The sequence below is a fragment of the Moschus berezovskii genome, chromosome 16, assembly GCF_049115385.1.
Source record: "Moschus berezovskii isolate FMDL1 chromosome 16, NW_MosBer_1.0, whole genome shotgun sequence".
Taxonomy (NCBI): Eukaryota; Metazoa; Chordata; class Mammalia; order Artiodactyla; family Moschidae; genus Moschus; species Moschus berezovskii.
Genome location: NC_142475.1, coordinates 12,730,074 through 12,755,945, shown reverse-complemented (window position 1 = coordinate 12,755,945; position 25,872 = coordinate 12,730,074). Strand labels below are relative to the sequence as shown.

The 25,872-nt window shown below is 40.1% G+C and overlaps 1 protein-coding gene across 4 annotated transcripts in view; it reads left to right on the top strand.

The window, feature by feature from the left end:
* Positions 1-21,622, top strand: part of CFAP418 (cilia and flagella associated protein 418) — a 28,379-nt gene extending 6,757 nt beyond the window's left edge. The window contains exons 3-7 of one of the 4 annotated variants that reach the window (XM_088844676.1): positions 35-107; positions 1,231-1,295; positions 1,823-1,888; positions 11,218-11,313; positions 16,986-21,622. In XM_088844676.1, coding sequence (XP_088700802.1) covers positions 35-107; positions 1,231-1,295; positions 1,823-1,888; positions 11,218-11,313; positions 16,986-17,139 — 454 coding nt within the window. In that variant the 3' untranslated portion in view covers positions 17,140-21,622. Of the gene's footprint in view, positions 1-34; positions 204-1,230; positions 1,296-1,822; positions 1,889-11,217; positions 11,314-16,985 lie in introns of those variants that run through there. The other 3 variants (XM_088844675.1, XM_055431876.2, XM_055431877.2) reach the window with 3 other exon arrangements.
* The last annotated feature ends 4,250 nt before the right edge of the window (positions 21,623-25,872 follow it).

Here is a 25,872-nt window from a genome sequence, read left to right as displayed (position 1 = left end):
AGTTAGTTATTATGTTCCATTTTCCAACCTGCAGGAGAGAAAACAACCCAAGTAAACTTCTGGAGAAAAGCAGATTGATGTCAAACATTGATTGGATGAGAAAAGAAGTGTGTGAATTGCCAGTCCTTGCCCAGCTTGTCCTAAGAGGCCAGATCATGCTCCTGAGAACAGTACTCCCTCCCCCATTGCTCACCCGTTGTGTTGTGTGTTTCTTTCTTTTTCTTTTTAGTTAAAGTATAGTTGACTTATAGTATTATATTACTTGCCAGTTATTTTTTTCATTAACCATTAACCCAAGAAAGCCCAGAAACAGCTGCAGATGTCCCAGTGTGCCAGCTTTGAGTCATAAACACGATCCAGGATGACACATGGAGCATGCTTCCAAAGACAAAAAGAGACTCAGGCACATTAGTATTTTTCAGATATGCACCAAAAGTGTTTCCAGTTCTGTTTATTTAACAAATAAAAGAGTTAAGAGAAAATAGTAAAGCAAAGTATTTTGCCTCCATTAAATTTCCTCACCTACTCGGTAAAATGATGGCGTGTCTCTGCATAGTTTAAATTGCCTTTTCTCCTCATTTCCTTACCTTGGCGGTGGTCCTAGTTTGTGGTTGGCTTATGTTGTTTGGTACCTTATACCAGTTAACACTTAATAAATGCTTGCTAATGATGATGTTCTGTAACCATATAGGAACTACTGTATGGTTGTGACTAGGTAGCTCTACATTTTCATTGAATGTCTAACGGTTGATACCATTCCGTTTGATCAAAATTAATATTCCTGAAGTTACCCAGGAGGTTGGTTAATTTATTTTTAGTTCAAGTGAGTACCATTCACAGCCTTTAAAATGAGTCTGAGGTTTTTTTCCTCAATTGCATTTTTCCAGGATGAAGTTTTAAATAGCAGATCCTTCATATTAAATCACTGAACTCTAGTATTAACTGAAGAGTTATAAAGTGACTCTAAATCTTAGCTTGCTAATAATGGCAGTATGTCAGTTTTCTAGACTAAATGTTAGCATAGTAATTTGTAAATTCCTCAGGGAGGTCTACTTCCTTTTTGCTTTTACACGGTTTTGATCATTGTTTTTATTTCTGAAACTTTAAAATCATAGGAAATTCTTATTTAAGCCATTTTTAAATACTTTTGTTAAAAATAACAAATATTAGTTTTCTTGTTACAATTCTCTAAGTTACCAGTGGTCTTTTATTATTTTGTTTTTTTAACAGAAATTAAAATCTAAATCTTCAGGTAACACATCTGTCAGAGCTTCCATTCAAGGCCTTGGTAAAAGGTAAGTCGGGATTGCTTCAGTGAATTATACCCACTGCTAAGCATGGTCTAGTAGATTTTGTTACCATTTAACAACATTGAGCAACAAAGCACTGGTTAGTTTTCAGGAAAAAGACCAAATAGCAGCATTTTCAGTGCTCTTATGGTCTGTGACTCCTTAGTGCAAAGGAACTTGAATGGGAGGTTATTGCTGTTGTAAATAATTTTCCACTGTGTAAAAGAAAGTGTGAACAGTTTCTCAGAATTAATGTGCTGTTATACTCTTCAGTATTTACTTTGTCCCTTACATTATTTGGCAAACACATTTTCCTCTGACTCATTTTAACTCTTTGCGTCGTCCTGAATGTACAGGTTTTAGCCAATAAAGCACTGACCCTGGAATGAATACCTCTTCCTTATAATAGTTGACTTGCTCAGGAAAATATACAGTTTGATTTCAAGAATATAGAGTCAGTGAGGCCTAATTAACTTCTCATCCTTCTTTTATGTTTTGGTTTTATTTTTCTCCCCTCTGTTGAACATGTCTAGCTGCAGCCCAGTGTACATTGGCGGGAGCACTGTTCCATGTGGGATTGGGACAAATACTTCACAGAGGTAAGATGTCAGAAATACGTTATACATTAATTAGGTTTTTCCAAATTGATACCCTGGTAAAACATAGTTCTTATCATCTTGACATGAGTCTGTTTCATCATAAGAGGTATGTTTTGTTGGCCAGTCTAAGAACGCTTTACTGAAATGTGTATTATTCATAGGTGATAGCTGTGAAAGCTGTGATGTTGGGTATGCGTTGTTCATTGTGTTGACACCTTCTCTAAGATCCACTTGCAGCGCCTGGGTCACTTCCATCCCAGCTTGGTTTCCACAGGACACCAGGAGCTTAGCTTCTGCTGTGCCCTGTTTCCCTCCAGCACTGGAAGCCAGTGAGGAGACGGGCGGATAACGCAGCCGGGTACTCTGTGGTGTGTTGCGCACCCTGCCTTGGCCAAGCAGCATGAGAAGCTGCGGGTCGGGAGCACCCCAAGAGTTGTTCGGCACAGTCTCTTGCTTTTAGTGTTTCAAAAGCAGAAACCCCCCTTTTGGCACCGCCTCCCCAGCTTTTGCCCAGTGTCTCGCTCAGGACCTCGTCCAGGGCGGTCTTGCAATCATGGTGCTGCCTATCCCAGGCCCTGCAGCCTCAGACTCGCGGCCTGCTCCACTGTCGTTTGTCATAGAGTGGGGAAACAGACTGAGTTTTAGTGAATCTTTTTCTTTATTGAAGTATAGTTGTTTACAGTGTTGTTATTTTCTCCGTCCAGCAGTGATTCAATTATACATATATATGATTCTTTTTTATATTCTTTTCTGTTATGCTTTATCACAGAATACTGAATATAGTTCCCTGTGCTTGCAGCAGAAGCACATTGTTGTGTATCCATTTTATATGTAATAGTTTGTGTCTGCTGGCACCAGATTCCTCAGCCATCTCCTCCCACCCCTTCTCCTTGACACCCGTAAGTCTGTTCTCTTGTCTATGAATCTATTTCTGTTATGTGGATAAGTTCATTTGTGTCATAGTCTAGATTCCATATATAAGTGATAGCATACAGTATTTGTTTTTCTCTTTCTAATTTACTTCATTTAGTATGATAATCTCTGGGCCCATCCATGCTACTGCAAATGGTATTATTTCGTTCTTTGTTATGGCTGAGTGGTATTCCATTGTGTGTATGTGAAGTGAAATGAAGTCGCTCAGTCGTGTCTGATTCTTTGCTTCCCTGTGGCCTGTAGCCTACCAGGCTCCTCCATCCATGTTATTTTCCAGGCAGGAGTACTGGAGTCGGTTGCCATTTCCTTCTCCAGGGGATCTTCCTGACCCAGGGATTGAACCCAGGTCTCCCGCCTTGTAGGCAGACGCTTTACCATCTGAGCCACCAGGGAGGTCCATTGTGTTTATGTACCACATCTTTATCCATTCATCTGTCAATAGACATTTAGGTTGTTTCCATGTGTTGTTTATTATTAAATAGTTCAGCAAATCATTTTACTGTCCTGATAAATTTGGTTCTACTTTTACAGATGCCTACTTAACTAAATTATTATGTTTTGTCTAATTATTTCTAAAACACTTTTTCATTTTCTGGTAATTTTTTAAGAAATGGAAGACTGTGCTATATGACTACACAGTCACACTTCAGGAGAGATAATCGTTGTATTGAATAATAAAAGTGGGATCCAAAAAGACATTGTTGGAGGATGCAGCTGGCCTACACCTTGGAGGCCCAGAACAAAGGGCTGTGGGAGGGAAACTGGGGATCTAGACCAGGAAGACCAGGCCGTGGGCAGGCTGCAGCAGCACAGGAACGATGCTTGCTGTGAGGGCTGTAAATGAGCATCGATAGCACCTGACTCACCCTGCACTGAGGACTGTCTATACAAAGAATTAGAGACACACACTGCCCTTAGAGAAGAATTCCGTCTGGTTGCTGTCAGTCCCGACTTACCTGTGTCAGCCCCGTTGGACTTGTCTCAGCCATTGCCAGACCACTCTGCCTTGGATCCAGGCTTCTCTCAAGTCACCCGTGAACTATACAGTGAAGGGCTCCTAGTTACCATCCACTTCCATCTCCTGTAGTCTCACCCACATAGAGCATTACAGAAAAGATCCCGCACATACTGCCTTGAGCACCTCTCCCCTGTTCAGAAGGAAAATGGGAGCTGACATCTGTCTCATGTTAACTCTAAACTCACTGTTTGCTTTACCACACTATTGTGCTTGTTGCCCTCTTCTGCTTTCAGTCCTTTTACCTCCAGGTGAAGCCTAGGTCAGATACTCTATTTCCACTAGAACACTTGTTATGCTTCTATTAATTCTTTCCACTTAACATTTTTCTGCCTTTGAGTATTTTTACATTTATTCCCTGTCTAGAATGGAAAACACACATACAATTTGCATTTATATGCACAGGTAAATGTTTATATTCACAGATCTTCTTCACCCATCACAAAGGTATTAATCATTGACTACCCTCTTCATGACACAGCTCAGCACCCGCAGAAAGATAAGCACGTACATATTCATGTACATGTAAAACTTTATATGTGTGAAGTACTTTATACTGTCCAGATTACTTTTGTTGTATATGTGTTTTGGTTCATCTGCTCACAGGAAGAAACCAAGATGCAGATAGAACAAGAATTCTTAATACTACTTTATAAGTGAGGAAATTTAAGCACTGGTGTTATTTTCATTAAACATATACTAATCCATCATGTGCTTGCTAAGTCCTAGGTTTTAAGTGAACACCTTGTGGCAAACAAATAAATGGACATTTCCCTTCCCTCAATGAGCTTTCGGTCTAGATAAGGAAAGAGACTTTAATTCTACAAATACCTATTTAATTTCCACATAATATGTAATGTAAAAGATAAATGCAGGATACTATACACATAGATTATAGGTATTCTAACTAATATGAAAGATTAGGGAATGCTTTCCTAAGCAAATAATATTTAATCAGACTATGATGCGATAAGTAGGAATTAACCAAAGAGAGGGGACCATTGGCACCACCACGTTAAATAAGGACACACCACATTAGATGGGCACACCACGTTAGGTGATCCCTGAGCTTGAGAAGCCAGAGATTTTGGAGGAAGGGAACAGCCAGGTGAGCTGGAGTGTGGTGAGTTGGGGAAAGAGTGGCTCCGGAAGGAGCTGGAGAGGTAGTCAAGGGATGTTTGGTTTGGGGCCCTGAGGAGGATTTTAGAAACATAAGTCCTAGAGCAGTGGAAGCCATTGGATTGTTAGGTTTGTTTTTTGTTTTGTTTTAAGCAAATAAAGGTGACATAATCATATTTGTGTTTCTAAAGAAATTTTGGTTCTAGAATAGAAAATGGATTGGAACTTGGAAGGACAAGACAGGAGGGAACACTGGAAGACCAGTCAACAAGTAGTACTTAGCAGTGGTCCAGGAAAGAGACAGTGATGGCCACGGTGACCTAAGTGCTGGCAGTGGCTATAGGGAAAAGGGGTCTCACTTGAGATACTTAAAATATATAAATGACAGAATTCAGTGATTAAATGGCTATTGAAGGTCAGAGAGAAAGTTGTCAAAAATGACTCCCAAGTACTGTTCCTTGCCCAAGGCAAGGACTTAACTGTGTAACTTGATTCCTAGTCCATTATGCTTTCTAGTACACCAGTTGATTATATAATATATGCAAGAAGGAAGCGCTTCTGCTACTATAACTGTTCCTATTTTCCAACTGCCCAAACGGCAAGACTCCCCAATGCATTGTGTACATCTGACCGGGAACCACGGTGTCTGTGCAGAAGACTGTATTGGGCTGTGTTTTGGACATTCCCACCGCTAACATCTTTACAATGGTACAGATTTTACTTACTAGCCAGATAAAAGGACAAAGCCATTGGTGACACCTTCCTGTTTGTGTGTTCTCACATTTTAGAGGAAAGACCTGACAGTTATCTTTAATTGGAGCCATGACTTTATGTTAGATATTCTTTTATGTATAGTTAGGAAAGAAAAATATATTTAAGCTCTGAAAATAAGCACTGATTTACATGCTGAGGGTATAAAAGAAGGTCTGCTTTACCTGTTATATCTGTTTGATTTTGGATAAAGCTCAGGTTTGAGAGTAATCCTGAATGATTTTAGACTGAAAAGATTTGAGTCTTTTACCCAGCTGGTGGTAAAGGAGGAAGAGTAATAGCAAAGCATGATGGCATTGATAAGGTATGGATAAAACCAAAGCGTCATTTTCAAGCCCAACTGAATTTTACCCTGCTCATTTTTTAAACTACTTGCAAGACTGGAGTATTCCATAGACTGGTACTAATTATGATCTAATAGAGTGAATCGTAGCAGCAGAATGATTTCTTAGCTGCAAGTTAGTTTTATGTTTCTCAGAGGACAGTGTTTGTAGGAAAATGTGGTAGTGTGAATAGATTCGAATAAACTACTAAATTTTAAATTAAAAAGCTGTATTTAACATTATGGTTGAAATTTTACACATACAAAATGTCAGGAAATTCTAAATTATAGTTCCCACAACAGCAGTAATTCAGCCAAATTGCACGTATGTATTAAGGCATTAAAGTTAACACTCTGTGCAGTCATGTAATAAACTACATATGCATAAGAAAGCCAGTTATAGCAGCTTTGGGAACCATCATTTTGCATTTTCCTGATCTATACATTCAAAATCCAAGATCAGATGTGTACAAATATAAGTGTGTTGAATTTCCATATGAACAAATTCAATTTCATAGATTTCTAACAGTTCATAAGAAAATACAGAATTGATTTTCAAGCTTGTATAGATTTTAAATGATTAGTTATTGTTGTAATTAATATTTTTAGAAATATAAAGCATTATCAAACTTTCAGGCCAAAATATATTTGCAATTTTGAAGTTGACATATCTGAATTTTAGAGGGAAATAAGTGAAAAACATATAATGATGGATTTTATTTTTTAATTGTAGGAGTATTATATGCTTATTGAAAAAAATAAAAGCAAAAGTCAAAATGTATAAGGAGAAAGATAACAATCTCCTTTCAAACCTAGAGAGCATATTAAAAAGCAGAGACATCCCTTTGCCAACAGAAGTACATATAATCAAAGCTGTGGTTTTTCCAGTAGTCACGTACAGATGTGAAAATTGGACCATAAAGAAGGCTCGGTGCTGAAAAATTGATGCTTTCCAACTGTGGTGCTGGAGAAGACTCTTGAGAGTCCCCTGGACATCAAGGAGATCAAACCAGTTAATCCTAAAGGAAATCAGCCCTAACTATTCATTGGAAGGACTGATGCTGAACCTGAATCTTTAATACTTTGGCCACCTGATGCAAAGAGCCAACCCATTAGAAAAGACCCTGATGCTGAGAAAGATTGAGGACAGGAGGAGAAGGGAATGACAGAGGATGAGATGGTTGGATGCCATCATTGACTCAATGGACATGAGTGTGAGCAAACCCTGGGAGATAGTGAAGGACGGGGGACTTGGCTCACAAAGAGTCAGACAGTGACTGAACAAGAGCAAAATGTTTTTATAAACACCTGTACAGGAAAATACAGGCAGTGGTTTTTACAAAAACAGGATCATGCTATGTATGTTATTGTGCACCTAGCTTTGTGCACCTTTAGGTCAATAAGTAAATGTAATTATCTCTATCAATTGCATGATATTCCATGGTATAAATGTTATTCAGTCTTTTCCATCTTGGGTAGCTATCCAGGTGATATCCTGTTTTTCTGCCATTTCAACAATACTGAAGTAGAAATTCTTGAGATATATGCCTATATTCTGGTACTTTTATTTGTAGGTTCCCCAAAATGGGATTGCTGGCACAACAACTAGGTATAATTTTAAAATTTTAATTTTAAAATTATACAACTAAGATTTTTCCCAAAAGGTTATAAGTTCACATACCTACCAGAAATGTCTGAGAGTGCTAATTTTTTTGCTAACATAATTGGTTTAAATCTTGCCTGGAGAATCCCAGGGAAGGGGGAGCCTGGTGGGCTTCCATCTATGGGGTCACACAGAGTCGGACACGACTGAAGTGACTTAGCAGCAATTGGTTTAAATATATATTCCATAGTTGCTTTAAATTTTAATTCTTTATATAGTGTTTTAACAAATGCTATGTGCCAAGCACTGTTATAAGCACTGTATCAGTATTAGCTTGGTTGCTGCTGCTGCTGCTGCTAAGTCACTTCAGTCGTGTCCGACTCTGTGCAACCCCATAGACGGCAGCCCACTAGGCTTCCCTGTCCCTGGGATTCTGGGATTCTCCAGGCAAGAACACTGGAGTGGGTTGCCATTTCCTTCTCAAGTGCATGAACGTGAAAAGTGAAAGTGAAGTCGCTCAGTCGAGTCCGACCCTCAGCGACCCCTAGCTCCTTCTAATTGTGAGCGTGTAAGTATTATCACCATTTAAGAGGTAAGGAAACTGAGTCACAGAGAAGTTAAGTTACTTGACTATAATTACACAGCTGGGGAATCAGCATTTGAACCTAGGCAAGCAAGAGAGTTCCAGAAAAACATCTATTTCTGCTTTATTGACTATGCCAAAGCCTTTGTGTGGATCACAATAAACTGTGGAAGATTCTTCAAGAGATGGGAATACCAGACCACCTAACCTGCCCCTTGAGAAACCTATATGCAGGTCAGGAAGCAACAGTGAGAACTGGACATGGAACAACAGACTAGTTCCAAATAGGAAAAGGAGTACGTCAAGGCTGTATATTGTCACCTTGCTTATTTAACTTATATGCAGAGTACATCATGAGGAACGGTGGGCTGGAGGAAGCACAAGCTGGAATCCAGATTGCTGGGAGAAATATCAATAACCTCAGATATGCAGATGACACCACCCTTATGGCAGAAAGTGAAGAGGAACTAAAAAGCCTCTTGATGAAAATGAAAGAGGAGAGTGAAAAAGTTGGCTTAAAGCTCAACATTCAGAAAACTAAGATCATGGCATCTGGTCCCATCACTTCATGGGAAATAGATGGGGAAACAGTGGAAACAGTGTCAGACTTTATTTTGGGGGGCACCAAAATCACTGCAGATGGTGATTGCAGCCATGAAATTAAAAGACGCTTACTCCTTGGAAGGAAAGTTATGACCAACCTAGACAGCATATTAAAAAGCAGAGACATTACTTTGCCAACCAAGGTCCGTCTAGTCAAGGCTATGGTTTTTCCAGTGGTCATGTATGGATGTGAGATTTGGACTGTGCAGAAAGCTGAGCGCTGAAGAATTGATGCTTTTGAACTGTGGTGTTGGAGAAGACTCTTGAGAGTCCCTTGTACTGCAAGGAGATCCAACCAGTCCATCCTAAAGACTGTCAGTCCTGGGTGTTCATTGGAAGGAGTGATGTTGAAGCTGAAACTCCAATACTTTGGCCACGTCATGGGAAGAGCTGACTCATTGGAAAAGACCCTGATGCTGGGAGGGATTGGGGGTGGGAGGAGAAGGGGACGACAGAGGATGAGATGGCTGGATGGCATCACCGACTCAATGGACATGAGTTTGAGTGAACTCCGGGAGTTGGTGATGGACAGGGAGGCCTGGCGTGCTGTGATTCATGGGGTCGCAAAGAGTCTGACACGACTGAGCGACTGAACTGAACTGAGCTGGACTGAGTCCTGTCTACACTCTTAACCACTCATCTGTGCTACCTGTGTTAGTGAGGGTGTATTTTAGGTTTTTTTCATTGTTGTCATTTGTAAGCACTGTTTGTCAGTATAAATATTTGATTATGTGTTAAAGATGTTTTATTTCACTCTATCACTGGTCTTTTCATTTTGTTTTTGGTATCTTAGAAAACCCTTATTTCCTTTTAATTTTTAGATGATGAAATGTATCTATATTGATTCTAGTTTTGAAATACTTCAAACAGTGGCGATTTCTTTAAAGTAAATCACAATTACTATACAAGTCAAACTGTTTCTAGCAGCAGTTCGTAGTTCTTACTGCACGTCATCGTTTTACTCCTGACATTACCGTGTAATCCATGAATATTGAGATTTGCTTGGCATTTCAGTTCCTCAGGTTGTCACTGACTACCTTCTATGTGCTCAGTATCGTTTTAGCAGTTCTGTCCTCTTTCGTCAACAGCATTTGGCCTTTTACTGCACCTCTGCCATCGACATGCAAGCCCCCTCTTTTTCCATCCTTTTTAAATATAACCTTTTCTTAATCCTACTTCCTTTACAAGTACTACTTCATCTAAAGAAACTGCTTATATAGACATATCTTCCCAGTGAAACCTATGCAGACGACTGAATTTAAAATTACAGTACAATTCCTCCCAGTGCTTCCAGTTTTATTGACTCTACTTTTTATTTAAAACATTTTTATCATCTAACATAGTATATAATTTAGTTATTATAAGTATAGTTTATTCTCAAATTAGAATCTAAGCTATATGAGGACAGAATCTCACCAGCACATAGTAGGCTTTCAGTAAATATTTTTTAAGTGAGTGAATGAATACATTAATACAAAGTAGTGGGGAAACAGGAGCAAATAAGATATTGTCCCAGCACTTACAGGAGAAGCAGATTCATTTCAATACAGTGTGGCAATTCTGGATAGAGGTATCCTGAAGTTTTCATTAGGAAGGGAAACACTTAAAAAGTTAAGTGAAGATTTACTTAGGTGCAATTTAAAAACTAAAAGATCTCACATCAGTTTTTTTTCTTTAAATCTGTAAATATATATGTGTACATATATATATATCAGTATGTAAGATCTTAGTAAAATAGGTAGGTTTATGCAGAAATTTAACCTAAAAATTCAAATAGATAATCAGTCCATTAATATAAAAATTTATAATCACATTCATCTTTGTGTTTTTGTTGTTTACTCAGTAACCTATAATGTATGGTATAGTCTATGAATAAATCAGCAGATTTTCACATTTTTAAAATATTTTATTTATTTATTTGGCTGTCGGAGAAGGCAATGGCAAGCCACTCCAGTACTCTTGCCTAGAAAATCCCATGGACGGAGGAGCCTGGTGGGCTGCAGTCCATGGAGTTGCTACAAGTCAGACATGACTGAGCGACTTCACTTTCACTTTCACACATTGGAGAAGGAAACGGCAACCCACTCCAGTGTTCTTGCCTGGAGAATCCCAGGGACAGGGGTGCCTGGTGGACTGCCGTCTGTGGGGTCACACAGAGTCGGACACGACTGAAGTGACTTAGCAGCAGCAGCATTTGGCTGTACCAGGTCTTAGCTGCAGCATGTGGGATCTAGTTCCCTGACCAGAGATTGAACCTGGGCCACCTGCATTGGGAGCATGGAGTCTTAGCCACTGGACCATGAGGGAGGTCCCAGATTTAAACTTTTCAAATTTAAACTTACCAGTCATTTCTAATGTACAGTTCTTTTTCTCTGAACAGAGCATGTGACCATCTGCGTTGTATAGCCTGTGATTTCTGGGTAGAAAGCTATGATGACTATAGGTGGGACAAATCGTGTGATTACCTGTTTTTCAGGTATGTTTCTAAAAACTTCACTCTGTGAAAAATGTACTTAATGCACCTTTATATTTCTTATTGTGCTGTGATGCCTCTTGGTGGCCTTGGCCAGATTGTGTGACCTGCACTCTGATATTTCTCACGTCATCTCCTTTCCATCTGTGCTGTCAGCCTGATTAAGGACATGTTAGTTCTGGAGAAGAGTTCAGAAGTAGCCTCCTCACTATTTTTCCTGAGTATAGTCTCTTCTTCCAGACCACCCTTCACTAGCTGAGAATTAAAGCATAACTCTGAGTATGTCATTCTCTTGCCCAAAACCCCTCTGCTTACAGAATAATATCCAAATTCCATAGCATGACATATGAGACCCTCCATGATTCAGTCCCAATCTGTCACCCAGCTGTTTGTCTTTCCACCATACAGTCTCCACCTTTACAAGATTATAGCTTCGTCAGATTACTCAGCACTCCCATTCCCTATGACTTGGTGTTAACTCTCCACCTCTTGGGGTACCTTCCCACCATTTTATCTCCCTAAACCCTACGTGTCCCTCGGTACAATTCATTGTTCATTTACCATGGTTCCCTTACCACTCTCTCAACTTGGAATTAAATTTATCCTTTTTCATGTCACCACAGCACTTTGTACCTGTTACAGTACTTAACTGTAATAAAAGGTTAAAAAACTCTTAGGTTGGTATATGTCTGCCTCCCTCCTTGTGGTTGAGATAATGTCTTACTCATGTTTTTGTAATACTTACTGAATGCCTAATATTTTTAAGGTATAAAAATATATTTGAGCTATACCTTCACGTTTTCAAATAAAATTTAAGGGCTAAAAATTAGTAAAGTACATATATCATGCATTTTGGGGCCCCCAAACCTATGCCTAAACAAAGACTATATTCTCAGATACAAGTAATCAGAATTATTGCAACACACTTGTGTAGGATAGGAAACGGGTGAAAGGCTTTCTTCACACCTTTCTGGTAGCTGTTCTCATGTCAATCTATAGGAGTCTCCTCTAGTGTTAATGTAAGAGTTTTTAAACTTTTCACATCAAGAAGTGGTCTGAATATCTTGTGAAAACTTTGACTCCTTTCCATATATGCAAAGAAAAACTCAAATATGTAAATAGATAGAAAAATAACAATTTGAGAGATTTCATGGTCCCCAACCCAAAAAAAGCCTAGTGTAATCCCCAAATCCAGGTCAGGAGCCCTTACTCCTGACCTGGATTGGTATTAGTCCACTTTTTAATCCCATTGTTGGAAAAGTTAGCTTTTAATTTCAGATTCATTTCATCTTTTCTGACTTATCTAAGCCCTCTGCTATATACTTTCTTCTAGTTGATGCAATGCATGGGTAATAGTCCACATATTTCACTAGGATGAACCATCAATTTTTATAGAACTAGTGTAATAGAGTGCGTGTACCATCAAAACGTCAGTGAGCACAGGCGTAAAGGAAGCTTACTGGGGACTCGGTTGTACTTGAGGTGCTCACAGTATCTCCGAGTTATCAGGCGCGACCGCAGCTAGTTTACTGTAGATCTGTTTGTTGCTGTGCTTACTTGCTCAGTCACGTCCCACTCTTTGCGACCCTATAGACTGTAGCCCGCCAGGCTCCTCTGTCCACGGAATTTTCCAGGCAAGAATGCTGCAGCAAGTTGCCATTTCTTACTCCAGGAGGCCACCCCAAGCCAGGGGTCGGACCCTCACTTCTTGCATCTCCTGCCTCGACAGGCAGGTTCTTTGCCATGAGCGCCACCTAGGAAGCCCATAGCTATGAGCAGCCTGGTTTTCAAAAACTAGAGACTTTACAGTGAGAGACAGAAGATTCATTACCTATTAAAAATAGACGATGCTTATTGTGATTTATTTTTACACAGCATACTGAATACAGTGTTTAAAATAAGAATAATGAGTAGTTATTGAAGTCAGTAGAAAATACCGTCTCAGGCCTCGGGATGCTTGGGAATATGTTTGGGAGGTAAGAGAATGGAACAGATAAAGGAGAGGCTGTGAATCCCCATCAGGATATAGATCATCGATATGATATTTTGTAGAGCTTACTACCTTTTCTTTTTATCAGGTTTCTTTAGGACCTAGTCCATAGCGTTGTTAAATACCAAGCTCACAAGATGAATAGGACACAGTGCCTGCTCTCAAGCAACACTCTGTTTTGCGAAGGAGAGACCCTGTTACAATGTCATGTGATAGGTGTGAAAGAGGAGTTTCACAGGGCAAGGTGGATGCATTCTACCCTGAGGTATCAGAAAAGCCTCAGAGCCTTGAAGGATACCAGGAGTTTGCCTGGCAAGCCAGATGGACACTGGTGTTCTTTTAGGAGATATTTTTAAAGACACAGGTGAAACCGCGTGGTGTGTTTGGCAACTTCCAAGCAGTTTGGACTGTGTGGAGTTTTGGGTAGAAGAGCAGAACTTGGCAAGAGGTGAAGTAGGAGCAAGAGATCAAAAAGAGCAGAGGCACAGAAGTGGTGCTGAGGAATTTGGACTTAATTTTTTTAGGCAGTGGACAACCACTGAAGGTTTTTAATCAGGGGAGAGATCTGAATATTTGGATTTATAAAAGATTGCTCGCTATTTATGGGAACCAGACCAATTTAGAATCACAGGAATTAGTGATTCCTAATTGGTGATGGACACGGAGGCCTGGCGTGCTATGATTCATTGGGTCGCAAAGTCGGACACGACTGAGTGACTGAACTGAACTGAACTGAAGATCATGACATCTGGTCCCATCACTTCATGGGAAATAGATGGGAAACAGTGGAAACAGTGTCAGACTTTATTTTTTGGGCTCCAAAATCACTGCGGATGCTGATTGCAGCCATGAACTTAAAAGACGCTTACTCCTTGGAAGGAAAGTTATGACCAACCTAGATAGCATATTAAAAAGCAGAGACATTACTTTGCCAACCAAGGTCTATCTAGTCAAGGCTATGGTTTTTCCAGTGGTCACGTATGGATGTGAGAGTTGGACTGTGAAGAAAGCTGATCGCCAGAGAATTGATGCTTTTGAACTGTGGTGCTGGAGAAGACTCTTGAGAGTCCCTTGTACTGCAAGGAGATCCAACCAGTCCATCCTGAAGACGATCAGTCCTGGGTGTTCATTGGAAGGACTGATGTTGAAGCTGAAATTCCAATACTTTGGCCACGTCATGGGAAGAGTTGACTCATTGGAAAAGACCCTGATGCTGGGAGGGATTGTGGGCGGGAGGAGAAGGGGACGACAGAGGATGAGATGGCTGGATGGCATCACCGACTCTATGGACATGAGTTTGAGTGAACTCCGGGAGTTGGTGATGGACAGGGAGGCCTGGCGTGCTGCAGTCCATGGGGTCGCAAAGAGTCGGACACGACTGAGCAACTGAACTGAACTGAATTGAACTGATGGCAGATATTGTGGTAATCCAATGGGAAGGAAGTGAGGATGAGTTATGACAGTGGGGAGGATAGACTAGAGATGGATTCGAGAGCTATTTTAGAGGTAGTCTGACTGTGGAAGATGAGAGACAACTGTCACCCAGGACGGGTCCTGGATCTCTGTCTTGGTTTACTAACATGGGCCATGATACAGTCCACTGATAGAATTTAAGAACAGTTTTGAAGGAGGAGTATATACGTTCATTATGGGAGCTGATGAACCTGTGACTCTGAAGCTCAGATAAGAAATGTCTGTACAGTGGAAGTCAGAACCATGAGACTGGAAGATGTTACCCAGAAAGGTGACTTGGAAACCTGTCAGTGAGTGCAGAGTTAAAGGCTCATTTAGTTAAGATAGGAGATGCTTTGATGTTTATATTGTGGAGGGGAGGGAAGACATTGGAAGGGGAGGTTATGTGAGTAGCAAGGTCCTGGAGGCTTTGGTGCAGAGTGCTGATGGAAAGTGAGCTGTGGGTAGGAAGAGGCCTCCTCTGTGCCTGGGTAGAAGGTGGTCATATGCGGATGTGTTTGGGGGGAAAGCTAGGAAACAGAAGCCTTTTCACATCTCATTGCCTGGTTTTGTGAATGAAGATGTGATCTGCTTGTAGGTAGAGAAGTAGAGGGAAGATGAAACACTTGAGGAGGATGGGAAATGATCACTGGGGAAACCAGAAGTAGGTGATGACCGAAGGCAAGGTAAAAGGTCTGAGAGTATCCCTGAATGCCCTGCAGGACATTGGGAGCCATTCATTTTTAGTGGTACCAATCTGCATGTTGGTTATACAGTAAAAACCCATTAGTTGTTTCATTGTCCTTATCTTACAAGTGAGGGCAGTAAATGTAGCCTAGCTTTGACAAGTTCTAGAACTTTCTAAAAGAAGTGTAAGCTATACTTGACCATCCTTCCATAATAGCTAAATAAAATGCCCTTATTTTTCTATTAAATTGTATTTCCTTTATGGAAAATAATGATATTTTCTTTTGAAGCTTTTAAAATAATGCACTACTTGAAATGTATTAATTAGTTCCTTGGCTTTCGTGTTCCTGTTCCTGAAATCTGTAAGGATTCAGTCCAATCAAGTGTCAGATGTTAAGTTTGTCAAAATATATTACAGATTGAATAAAGGACACTTCTTCACTCAGCCATTTAGTTTTAATTAAGCATATTTAGTTTTGTTCAGCCGTTCTCTTTCCCATAAAACTTACTCATTTCTTCCCCTATCTCACTGTAACCTTAGCTGAATCATTCAGCTAGTCAAAGTCTCTGTCTCCTGAAGCCAGACCCTTGGCCCTGAAAAATCTCTTCAGGTTTTTGTTCGTGTCTAAATTGTGCCTGAATTTTGTGCGGTACTGAATGTGGTGCCCATTGGCCACCAGAGGGCACTTTGTATCCTGCTTTCCGTTGCAGTAACATCAAATAACAGCACTGTCTTTTTTTTTTTTTAAATACTTGTACTGTATTTCATCATTTTTACTGTCAATTTTTTCAGCATTCCACTTTGAATTTTTTCATCTTCTTTTGCCGTGGAATAGTTACGTAAATTCAGTATATGAACTATGAAAATCATAATTGATTTTCTGTTAATTTCTATGAATTAAATTTAACTTCTGTAGACTTTTTTATAATAGCACCAAGTCAGATGGTTATCGTTTTTCATGAGTTCTGCCCATTAACTCAATTATGTTAAAATTATTGACATTTATTTCAGGATAGGCTTTTTTTTTTCTGATACCATAAGTGAATAAGAACAAATTGAAACAAATGAGATACAGTGTGAATTCAACACATAGAAATAACAAGCACTTTTTCTCTATTAATGAAAAATTTCCATAGTTAACATATCAGAAGCCTGTTACTTTATGCCCCTTATATGCTCTCCATGTGCAAGCTTTTAGAATATGGCACGGGTAAGTGTTTGAGGTTGGAGATGAACCACCGTCTTTTCCACTCTGTTCTTACATCATATTGTCTCTGATAGGACAAGTCTGATTCTTCAGCTCTTTACGTCACTGTGTTCTACAGCAGCCCTAATAAACAGACCTAGAGGATTACCATTTTAGAATATTGAAACCCTCAGAAAGAGAACACCAAAGTGTATCTTCTGTTTTGCATGTGAAAACACTGGGTAGTTTAGTGTTTGAACGTTGTAAAGATTGGAAAATAAAGCAATGAGAATTTTTTTTTTTAAATCATTAAGCACTGAACAAAGCTATTATACTGAAACCTTCTTGTTTACCAACAGGAACAATATGCCAGAATTCCATAAATTAAAAACAAAGCTGGTAAAGAAGACAGGAACACGAGCATATGCCTGCCAGTGCAGCTGGAGAACTGTTGAAGAGCTGACTGACCTTCAGACCGATCATCAGCTTCGCTGGGTTTGTGGTAAACACTAAGGATCCAGACTTTCCGCATTCAGACAGGTGCCTCCATGAGAGCAGTCTCTGTTAATCGCCACAGAGTTTAGGTAAAGGTACATAGTATCATGCCCGTTGGAAAAGACAAAATTTCATTTAATGGCTGTACAAATTTTCAAGGACTAAATGGACTTGGGAAGATAATGTGCTTTAACATTTTGGAATTATTCCTTTTTGATATATGAGCATTTCACTTAGTAACGTAACAGGTGATCCAAATACTTCTTTGCTAGGCTGTCTCCTGGAGTTTCATACAGATATATAGCCATTCACTAGTAATTGCTGTACTCCTGACTGCTAATACACTTAGCGTGAGTATTCCTCATTATAGCAGTTAAAGGGAATAAAGCTGGCCCTGCAGAGAGGTTGCTGAGAGAGGTACACATCACCTGCTCTGGTCAGATCTGTTGTTAGCAAAACTCATAATTTAGACATGTCAGAATCCATATAGTCAGTGACTGATGAAAGGGTTCTCAATAGTGTGGGCGAATTGTAGGTGAAAACACTGCCTGTATCTGATCTTACTTCACAAATTCAAAGCAATTCTATGCACAATAGTAAGTGTATATTACCAGTTTTAACTTATTTCTCCTCCTTTTGTTCATTTAGATATCAAAAGGTATCTAGTTTTGTATTTTAGCAAATATTCATTTCTATATAAAAAAGGTTTTTTTGATACACCTAAAACTGCAAGGAAAAATCCTGATTCAGATCATTGCTGGATTTTCCAAGTACCTTCTTGCCTTTAATGCCCTAAAACTCCATTAAGTAAAGAGAACAGCAAGTAAGATATTTTCTCAGGCAGCCTGTTGATTTTTCTGGTAGGATCAGGTTCACATGCTGTTTATTAGATAACTACATGAAAAGAGAAATAAAGCATAGCTGAACCAGCAGGTAACCTGTTGGGCTCCTTAATATGACTAAGACTTGAGGAATCCTACAAAGCAACACCTTTGGAAAAGCGGTTACCTCAAAATTACCAGCTCCCAGCCTTATCAGGAGATTCGTTTGCCAGACCCTCTTCACAGCATGTGTCTATTATGCAGTTCAGATATGTGACACAAGGCTTCCTTAAAGGGAGTAACCAAACACAGTTATGATCTGTTTAGTCTTATCCTGAATCTGTTCCAGCCATTTTATTCAAGCAAAGAAAGATCTGGTCATTAAAATCCTCCTAACCATGACACTTTTGCATATGTGTATAACTTGTTCTAGTAAGTCAGTCTAGTATTCTAGGATACATCTCACTGGCAGATGCTCACATTTTTATATTAAGGATATGTTTATAGATCTTATCTTTCAATAAAAGTTTTTTATCCCCTAAAATTTTATCAGAAACATAGGAGGATCTGGGTTGAATTGCCTATTGTAAAAAATAGCAGAGCAGCAAGATCCACACATTGAGGACCTCATGGAATTTGGCACATTTAGTCATAATGGTGATTTTTTTTTTTAATTTAAATGAGGAAACTTACTAGATTATGGATTTGAGTTTTTTGCTTTTATTATTTCTTTATAACTATTCTGTAACTTAGATATATTGCCCATGTTTAGCAGTCCATAACATAATAATTATAATAATTAATTCCCCAATGTCAGAAATGTGTAAATGAGTTCATATTTTTGTTGGCAATTTACTTTATAAACTTTTTAATATTGTATAATTTTTCATCTAAAATGTAGAAAGTATATGTTTATGTACAAATGAGTAGACTAGTACCAATTGTAACTTATTAGCCAAAACACAGCTATTCTACTGTCAGTGTAGAAGAGTGTAGCTTGTAATCAATTATAATTTTTAAATGCAAAGTCTATAAAACTCTCAAGATGTTTTGCCCATTTGTTTTCAATATTTATAATAATTTTCTGCTACCTTCTGGTATCTTATTTTTTTTAATAAAGTTTTATTGAAACACAGTATGTAACAAACCCATTTGTTTATCTAGTTGTAGAGCCCCAGTGCCAGCTCAGTAGTTGTGGTGCACAGGCTTAATTGCTTGGCAACAGGGGGCTTTTAGTTTCTGGATCAGGGATCAAGCCTGAGTCTCCTGCATTGCTTGGATTCTTGACCACTGGACCACCAGGAAAGTCCCAGCAAGTGTCTCTTTTTTATCAAGCCAGGTAGCTACTTTATTTGAACTGTATGGTACTCTCAGACCTTTATCTTGTCTAGAAATGAAAAATCTGTGTGCATATGCTCAGTCATGTCGGACTCTGCAAGCCCATGAACTAGCCCGCCATGCTCCTCTGTCCACGGAATTTCCCAGGCAAGAATACTGAAACAAGGTTGCCATTTCCTTCTCAGGTGATCTTCCCGACCCAGGGATCAAACCCTAGTCTCTTGAGTCTCCTGCATTTGGCAGGTGAGTTCTTTACCAGCTGAGCCACCAGGGCAAGCCAGGTAGCTACTGAGAGGGCAACAGGCAGGAAGACCAAGGGTCTCCAAACAGAGGAAATAGGCTGCAGGTGTCAGACATTTTTTATCTGTCTTAAGTGGCTAGTGTTAGATTTTTTCCCCTTCTCTATGCAGATTTTAAATAAGGTTTCTTTTAAAGTTCTGTGCTGCCATGATGACACCTGGTTCCACCTGAACTTAACTTTTTTCAAACCTTGAGCTAGCCAATGAGTTTTTCTTATGGAAATGTTTGTCTTAAGCTATGTTAATGAACTATATATATACCCCAGATTCTGACTTCAAGTCCGTTCACCTAAGACTCAGAACCGACTTGACAAACCAGTACATTTTACTCATGCAAATGTTCTCTTAAGCTGTGTTAATGAGAGTGTATTTGCTTGGAAACCTGCCTTTCTTCAAGATTCATGTCAATCATTTTATGGCCCGGGACAACTCACCTTGTGCCAGTGTTATCTCAAAATGCATGCTGTGAGTGAGGGTCCTGGTGCCAGTCTCTGATTTTGAGATAGGTCCTTTCTCTAATTAGCAGACTCTAGTAGCTATATAACATCCAGCTAAAGACTAGCAGGGGGGCACTCTTTCTGCCCCTTTCTGGTGTCTATGTCAGACGTTTTCTCTATCTCGTTTATACTTTAATAAAACTTTATTACACAAAAGCTCGGAGCCATCAAGCCTCGTCACTGGCCCCGGATTGAATTTCTCTCCTCTGGAGGCCAAGAATCCCAGTGTCGTTCATGGCTCAGCGACAGACTTTCACTACTTTATTTGAACTATGTTGTACTCTTATACCTTTATCTTGCCCAGAAGTGAATAAATAATAAGTTGCTTTATTCTGTATTTAGCTGCATTTTTTTGTTTTATAATAAAATATTCATATTGGGATTAATGCGATATAATTTTGATAATTTCCTTTAAAATGTCAACAAAAAGTTTTGAGCCATCCAGTCGAACAGAGAATGTATTTCTCTGCATTGAGGAAGAGAAGCGTGCCGTAAGTTTCAGTGCCTGTGTCCATGTGTGTGTACGTGCACGTGTGAGAGAGTCTGGCAGCTAAAGGAACAGGTCCGAGTGCAGGAAGGAGCCGTGTTGATACGAGTTGGTGTCCATCCAGACCCATATGATGATGTCCGTACACTTAGCACCCTCCTTTTCTTGGGCCAAAAAAGATAGCATCAAACTATGATTTTTAATGATTTTCCCTCCTTTTCTTACTCACCTGATATTTTTTAATGTGGGAGGGGGGGTCTTAAATCTAATAAGTATTATAATGAAGCTTAATAGTAACTCAAATGCTGATTTTTTTTTTTCAGTTGTTAGGTTTTTAACAAAATCTCTTATCAGCCAACATAATAGCTTTACATATTGTTTAAGGTAATTCTGGAAGGAAAGAAAAAATTTAAAATATACAATCTCTTTAGAGATTTTACATTGTATCACATTTATTTGGGTTTGTGACACCAAATGCACCCTATTTTAAAATGTGGCATGGAATATATAGGTATGGTTGGTAATTAAATTTGTTTTCAGACTTTCCCTAAAGATGGGTGACAATATGAAGTGTTACAAAGTCAGAGTTGGAAGTCATGTCCCTTGAAAAGCTACTTAACCTTGCAGCTTTATTTACCTCATCTTTGTGAATGATGATAATCCTTTTGTAAGCATGTTGTAAGAATTAAATTATATAACATGTGAAAATGATATAGTATGGTGTTTAGTTCAGAATAAGTGCTTAATAAATGCTCTCACTCTTCTTCCTCCTATCTAAATTAATTGGTACCACATGTTTCTTACAGTAAAGCATTTGATCACGTTTATTCATTCCCTAACATTCAATCTGTGAAAACCTGCGCTGCTGTCACTTTATGTTATTACTAGTAAATATAAACATGTCTAGCTTTATTTTCATGTAAGTTGAAATAACTTTCAAAAACACCCACTCACTCTAGCCTTCTCTGCCTGTCTACTTTAAACCTATTTGAGCATCATGAAGGCCTCTTAGGCCTTTCAGAGAATCTTTTTGTCTTCTGCCTCTGCTTCCCTCCTCTTCCAACCAGATCTACAGCACACCCACTGTTCCTTAGACTACTTCATGTTTTGCTGTCTTAATGTTCCTGCTCACCCTCATCTTATTCTATCAAAATCCAACTCATTTCTTAAAGTCTGTATCTTGTACATCAGTGGTTTTCAGGGTGTTTTCCACTCTCAGAGAAGTCCCCTGGAGTCCTCAGGGGGTCCACATGGTCAAACCTATTTTTGTAACACTAAGACATTAGTGCTTTTTCACGTTTTCACTTTGTTGACAATTATACTATGGTGCAGAGGAGGCAGAGGAACCAGATACCAAATTGCCAACATCCATTGGATCATTGAAAAAGCAAGAGAGTTCCAGAAGAGCATCTACTTCTGCTTTATTGACTCGGCCAAAGACTTTGACTATGTGAATCACAACAAACTGTGGAAAATTCTTAAAATGATAGGAATACCAGACCACGGTACCTGCTTCCTGAGAAATCTGTATGCAGGTCAAGAAGCAACAGCTAGAACCCGACATGGAACAACGGACTGGTTCCAAATTGGGAAAGAAGTATGTCAAGGCTGTATATTGTCACCCTGCTTGTTTAACTTATATGCAGAGTACATCATGCAAAATGCCGGGCTGCATGAAATACAAGCTGGAATCAAGATTGCTGGGAGAAGTATCAGTAACCTCAGATATGCAGATGACACCACCCTATGGCAGAAAGCGAAGAAGAACTAAAGAGCCTCTTGATGAAAGTAAAAGAGGAGAGTGAAAAAGTTGGCTTGAAGCTCAACATTCAGAAAACTAAGATCATGGCATTCTGTCCCATCACTTCATGGCAAATAGATGGGGAAACAGTGACAGACTTTCTTTTCTTGGACTCCAAAATCACTGCAGATGGTGACTGCAGCCATGAAAATTTAAAAAGACACTTGTTCCTTGGAAGAAAAGTTATGACCAGCCTAGACAGCATATTTGGAGAAGGCAATGGCACCTCACTCCAGTACTTTTGCCTGGAAAATCCCATGGATGGAGGAGCCTGGTGGGCTACAGTCCATGGGGTCGCTAAGAGTTGGGCACAACTGAACGACTTCACTTTCACTTTTCACTTTCATGCATTGGAGAATGCAATGGCAGCACACTCCTGTGTTCTTGCCTTGAGAATCCCAGGGATGGGAGAGCCTGGTGGGCTACCGTCTATGGAGTCACATAAAGTCAGACACAACTACACGACTTAGCAGCAGCAGCAGACAGCATATTAAAAAGCAGAGACATAACTTTGCTGACAAAGGTCTGTCTAGTCAAGGCTATGGTTTTTCCAGTAGTCATGTATGTATCTTTAGAGTTGGATTATAAAGAAAGCTGAGCACTGAAGAACTGATGCTTTTGAACTGTGGTGTTGGAGAAGACTCTTGAGAGTCTCTTGGACTGCAGGGAGTCAAACCTGTCAGTCCTAAAGGAAATCAACCATGAATATTCTTTGCAAAGATTGATGCTGAAGCTGAAGCTCCAATACTTTGGCTACCTGCTGTGAAGAACTGACTCACTGGAAAAGACCCTGATGCTGGGAAAGATCGAAGGCAGGAGGAGAAGGGGACGACAGAGGGTAAGATGGTTGGATGGCATCACCGACTCGATGGACATGAGTTTGAGCAAACTCTGGGATTTGGTGATGGACAGGGAGGCCTGGCGTGCTGCAGTCCATGGTGTCACAGGGAGTCAGACACGACTGAGCAACTGAACTGAAGTGGGAGGAGGGTACACAGAAGGCACTTGTGCAGTTGAGTTGTGAACTGAACAAACCACTTTTTTCATGGAATCCATTTTTGCTTGAAAGAACAACTGATAAACTATGAGTATTCAAGACTTATTTAGCATATATTTTCTCAAAAATCAACAAAGTTAATTTTCCTCCAGAAAAAATAACTGATAGTATTTGTTGCCAGTGATAAAATGTAAGTCTTCAAGCAAAAATTAGAATTTTGGAAAACTTGTGTCTACCACTCTGAGCATGAGACTCCCAATGAAACTAGTAGTGATTTGAACAAGTGATTTGTAATGGATTTAAGTTAACTAAATAGTTTTCATGTTCTCAGTTTTAACTTCTAATATGATAAATATCAATAGATATAACCACAAATAAAACAAGCTCTTTGGAGTTTGCAATAATTTTTAAAGCAGGAAAAGAGTCCTGAGACCAAAAAGATTGAGAGCTGTTGCACACTCTGCCGCCTCCCTCCCCACATCTCACCCCCGGCTAAAGGTGTGATCTCTCCCCCTCCCACCTGCTCTCAAGCTTTCATTTCTCATGCAGTGCCTTGTATTTTAATTATTTGTGTGCTTGTTGTATATCCATCTTGGAGGTTAGATCTCAAGCTCTTTATGGTTTTGAATGATCTCCTGGCAGTTCAGGGAGAACTGTCTGGACCGTTGTTCCACTGACTTCCTAGAGCACTGTGGGTAAGCCACTGTGTCTTGGGCTTCAAATTTAAAATGAGAGTTGCATTGAATGACACATGAGTTTCCTTCCAACTTAAGATACTTGAATACTGTTCCCTTCAGAATACAGTGCTGTGCTAGCCATGCATTGGGAGACGGGGTTTGTGTTGTGGGGAAGAGCCCACATTCTGGGGTCAGGGAGGTGGTGTTTCAAAAACATGATCTGAATCCCTCTTGGAGCTTTCAGTCAGTGGGGAAAGAAGTGAACTGCTGAGACCTTGAGTGCTCTCAGAGAAAAGTCATCAGGGCCCTTACAGAACACAGGCGTTGAAATCCAAGTGGAGGGAAGGAGGCTCTACCTTCTTGCAGATGATTGCCTTTAAAGAACTGGAAGTAAATTTCCTTGGCTTGACTTACACTGTTAGTGTGGGAGAATGGTAGTAAGAGCTGAGGCTGCACCAGGGAGGTAGGATTGAATTCAGAGCCTGCCCCATGGAGTCCCGTGGGACAGAAATGGAACTAATTGGAAGAAGCAGTCGAGGGAGATGACAAACGCTTTTTCCAGGTGGCACACACTTTGTAGGTGGTGCTTTTGTTCACAATTCCTCTTTCCTGTCCCTCCAGGAAGACTGCACGTCCTCATCTGAACTCAGGCAGAAAAGAATGACATCTCAAACTTGTAGAATGAGAGGACCTCAGGGAGGCATCCCAAGAAAGCCATGTTTGTTAAAGACTGGGGGCATGTGGAGTTCACCACAAAATGGACATTCCAGAAGGCACGCGAAACAGAGTTGGCCAAGAGGCAAGAGTAGCGGTAGGTGGGGCAGCGGGGGATGGCTAGAGATGTTAAGCAGTGTTGAGATGAGAGCCTGGAAGGAACTTAGATTCCATCCAAAAAATCGATAGTTCTGGGGGTTGGCTGGCCTCACAGATCTAACCGACTCTGGTCCCAACTAGAAGCAAGATGGTTTCTGTGCATGACATGGGCTCAGGGCTCAGATGATGACCCAGGCTGCTGGACTGCTGTTCTTGCATCTGGTCAGCAGCCTACACCGTTTACTCTCAGATTTGAACAGAACTGATTCTGATAAAATCCAAATTGTTAGGAGACTACAGAGTTCATGTCTGGCTAGAAGGAAACAAAGCACCCTTGAAGAGAGGCTTTGTAATGCAGTCACTGTCTTCAGAAGACCATTGCAGGAACTCCAAATATTAGTGGGCGAGGCCTTTCTTCTCGAGGATTTGTTCGTCCAAACAAGCTGTTGTCAGGGGCCTGAGAGGATTGAGATCCAAACAGATAAAGAAGACTTGAAAAGACAGCTGGCCTAGGCATCAGTTTTGCTAGAGATCAATACCAGAAGAGAGGCAAGAAGGCTGGACTCTAGAGATAGTTCTGTCATTATTCTTATTTGCAGGTGAGGAGACTGAGGCACGAAGAACTGGCCCCAAATCACCTACTAGGTTGTAAATAGCGGAGTAGGATCCAAACCTTGGTCCACTCGGCTTTGCATCTGTGTGTGAGGGAAAAGAGAAGTTGCTTTCTGCAGGATGAGCTGCAGCCTCGGTTGTGTAACCCAGGGCTTTCACCCTGGTATTCCCCGGCAGAGCCCTGGTAGAGCAACTGATAAATACACTGGACTGTAAGAATATGCAGTCCCAGCTTTACCAAAATAATACTTGAAGACATTTCCATGACTTTGTTCAGAGGAAGCAGGATAACAGTGCCCAGGTGTCCTAGGCTCAGGTTGTCTCCCAGTGCTGAAGGACAGGTGGTAGACTCTAATGAGAGGAGGCCAGGCTAGATGCAAGGAGAAAGAGTTCCAGATTCCATTAGTCA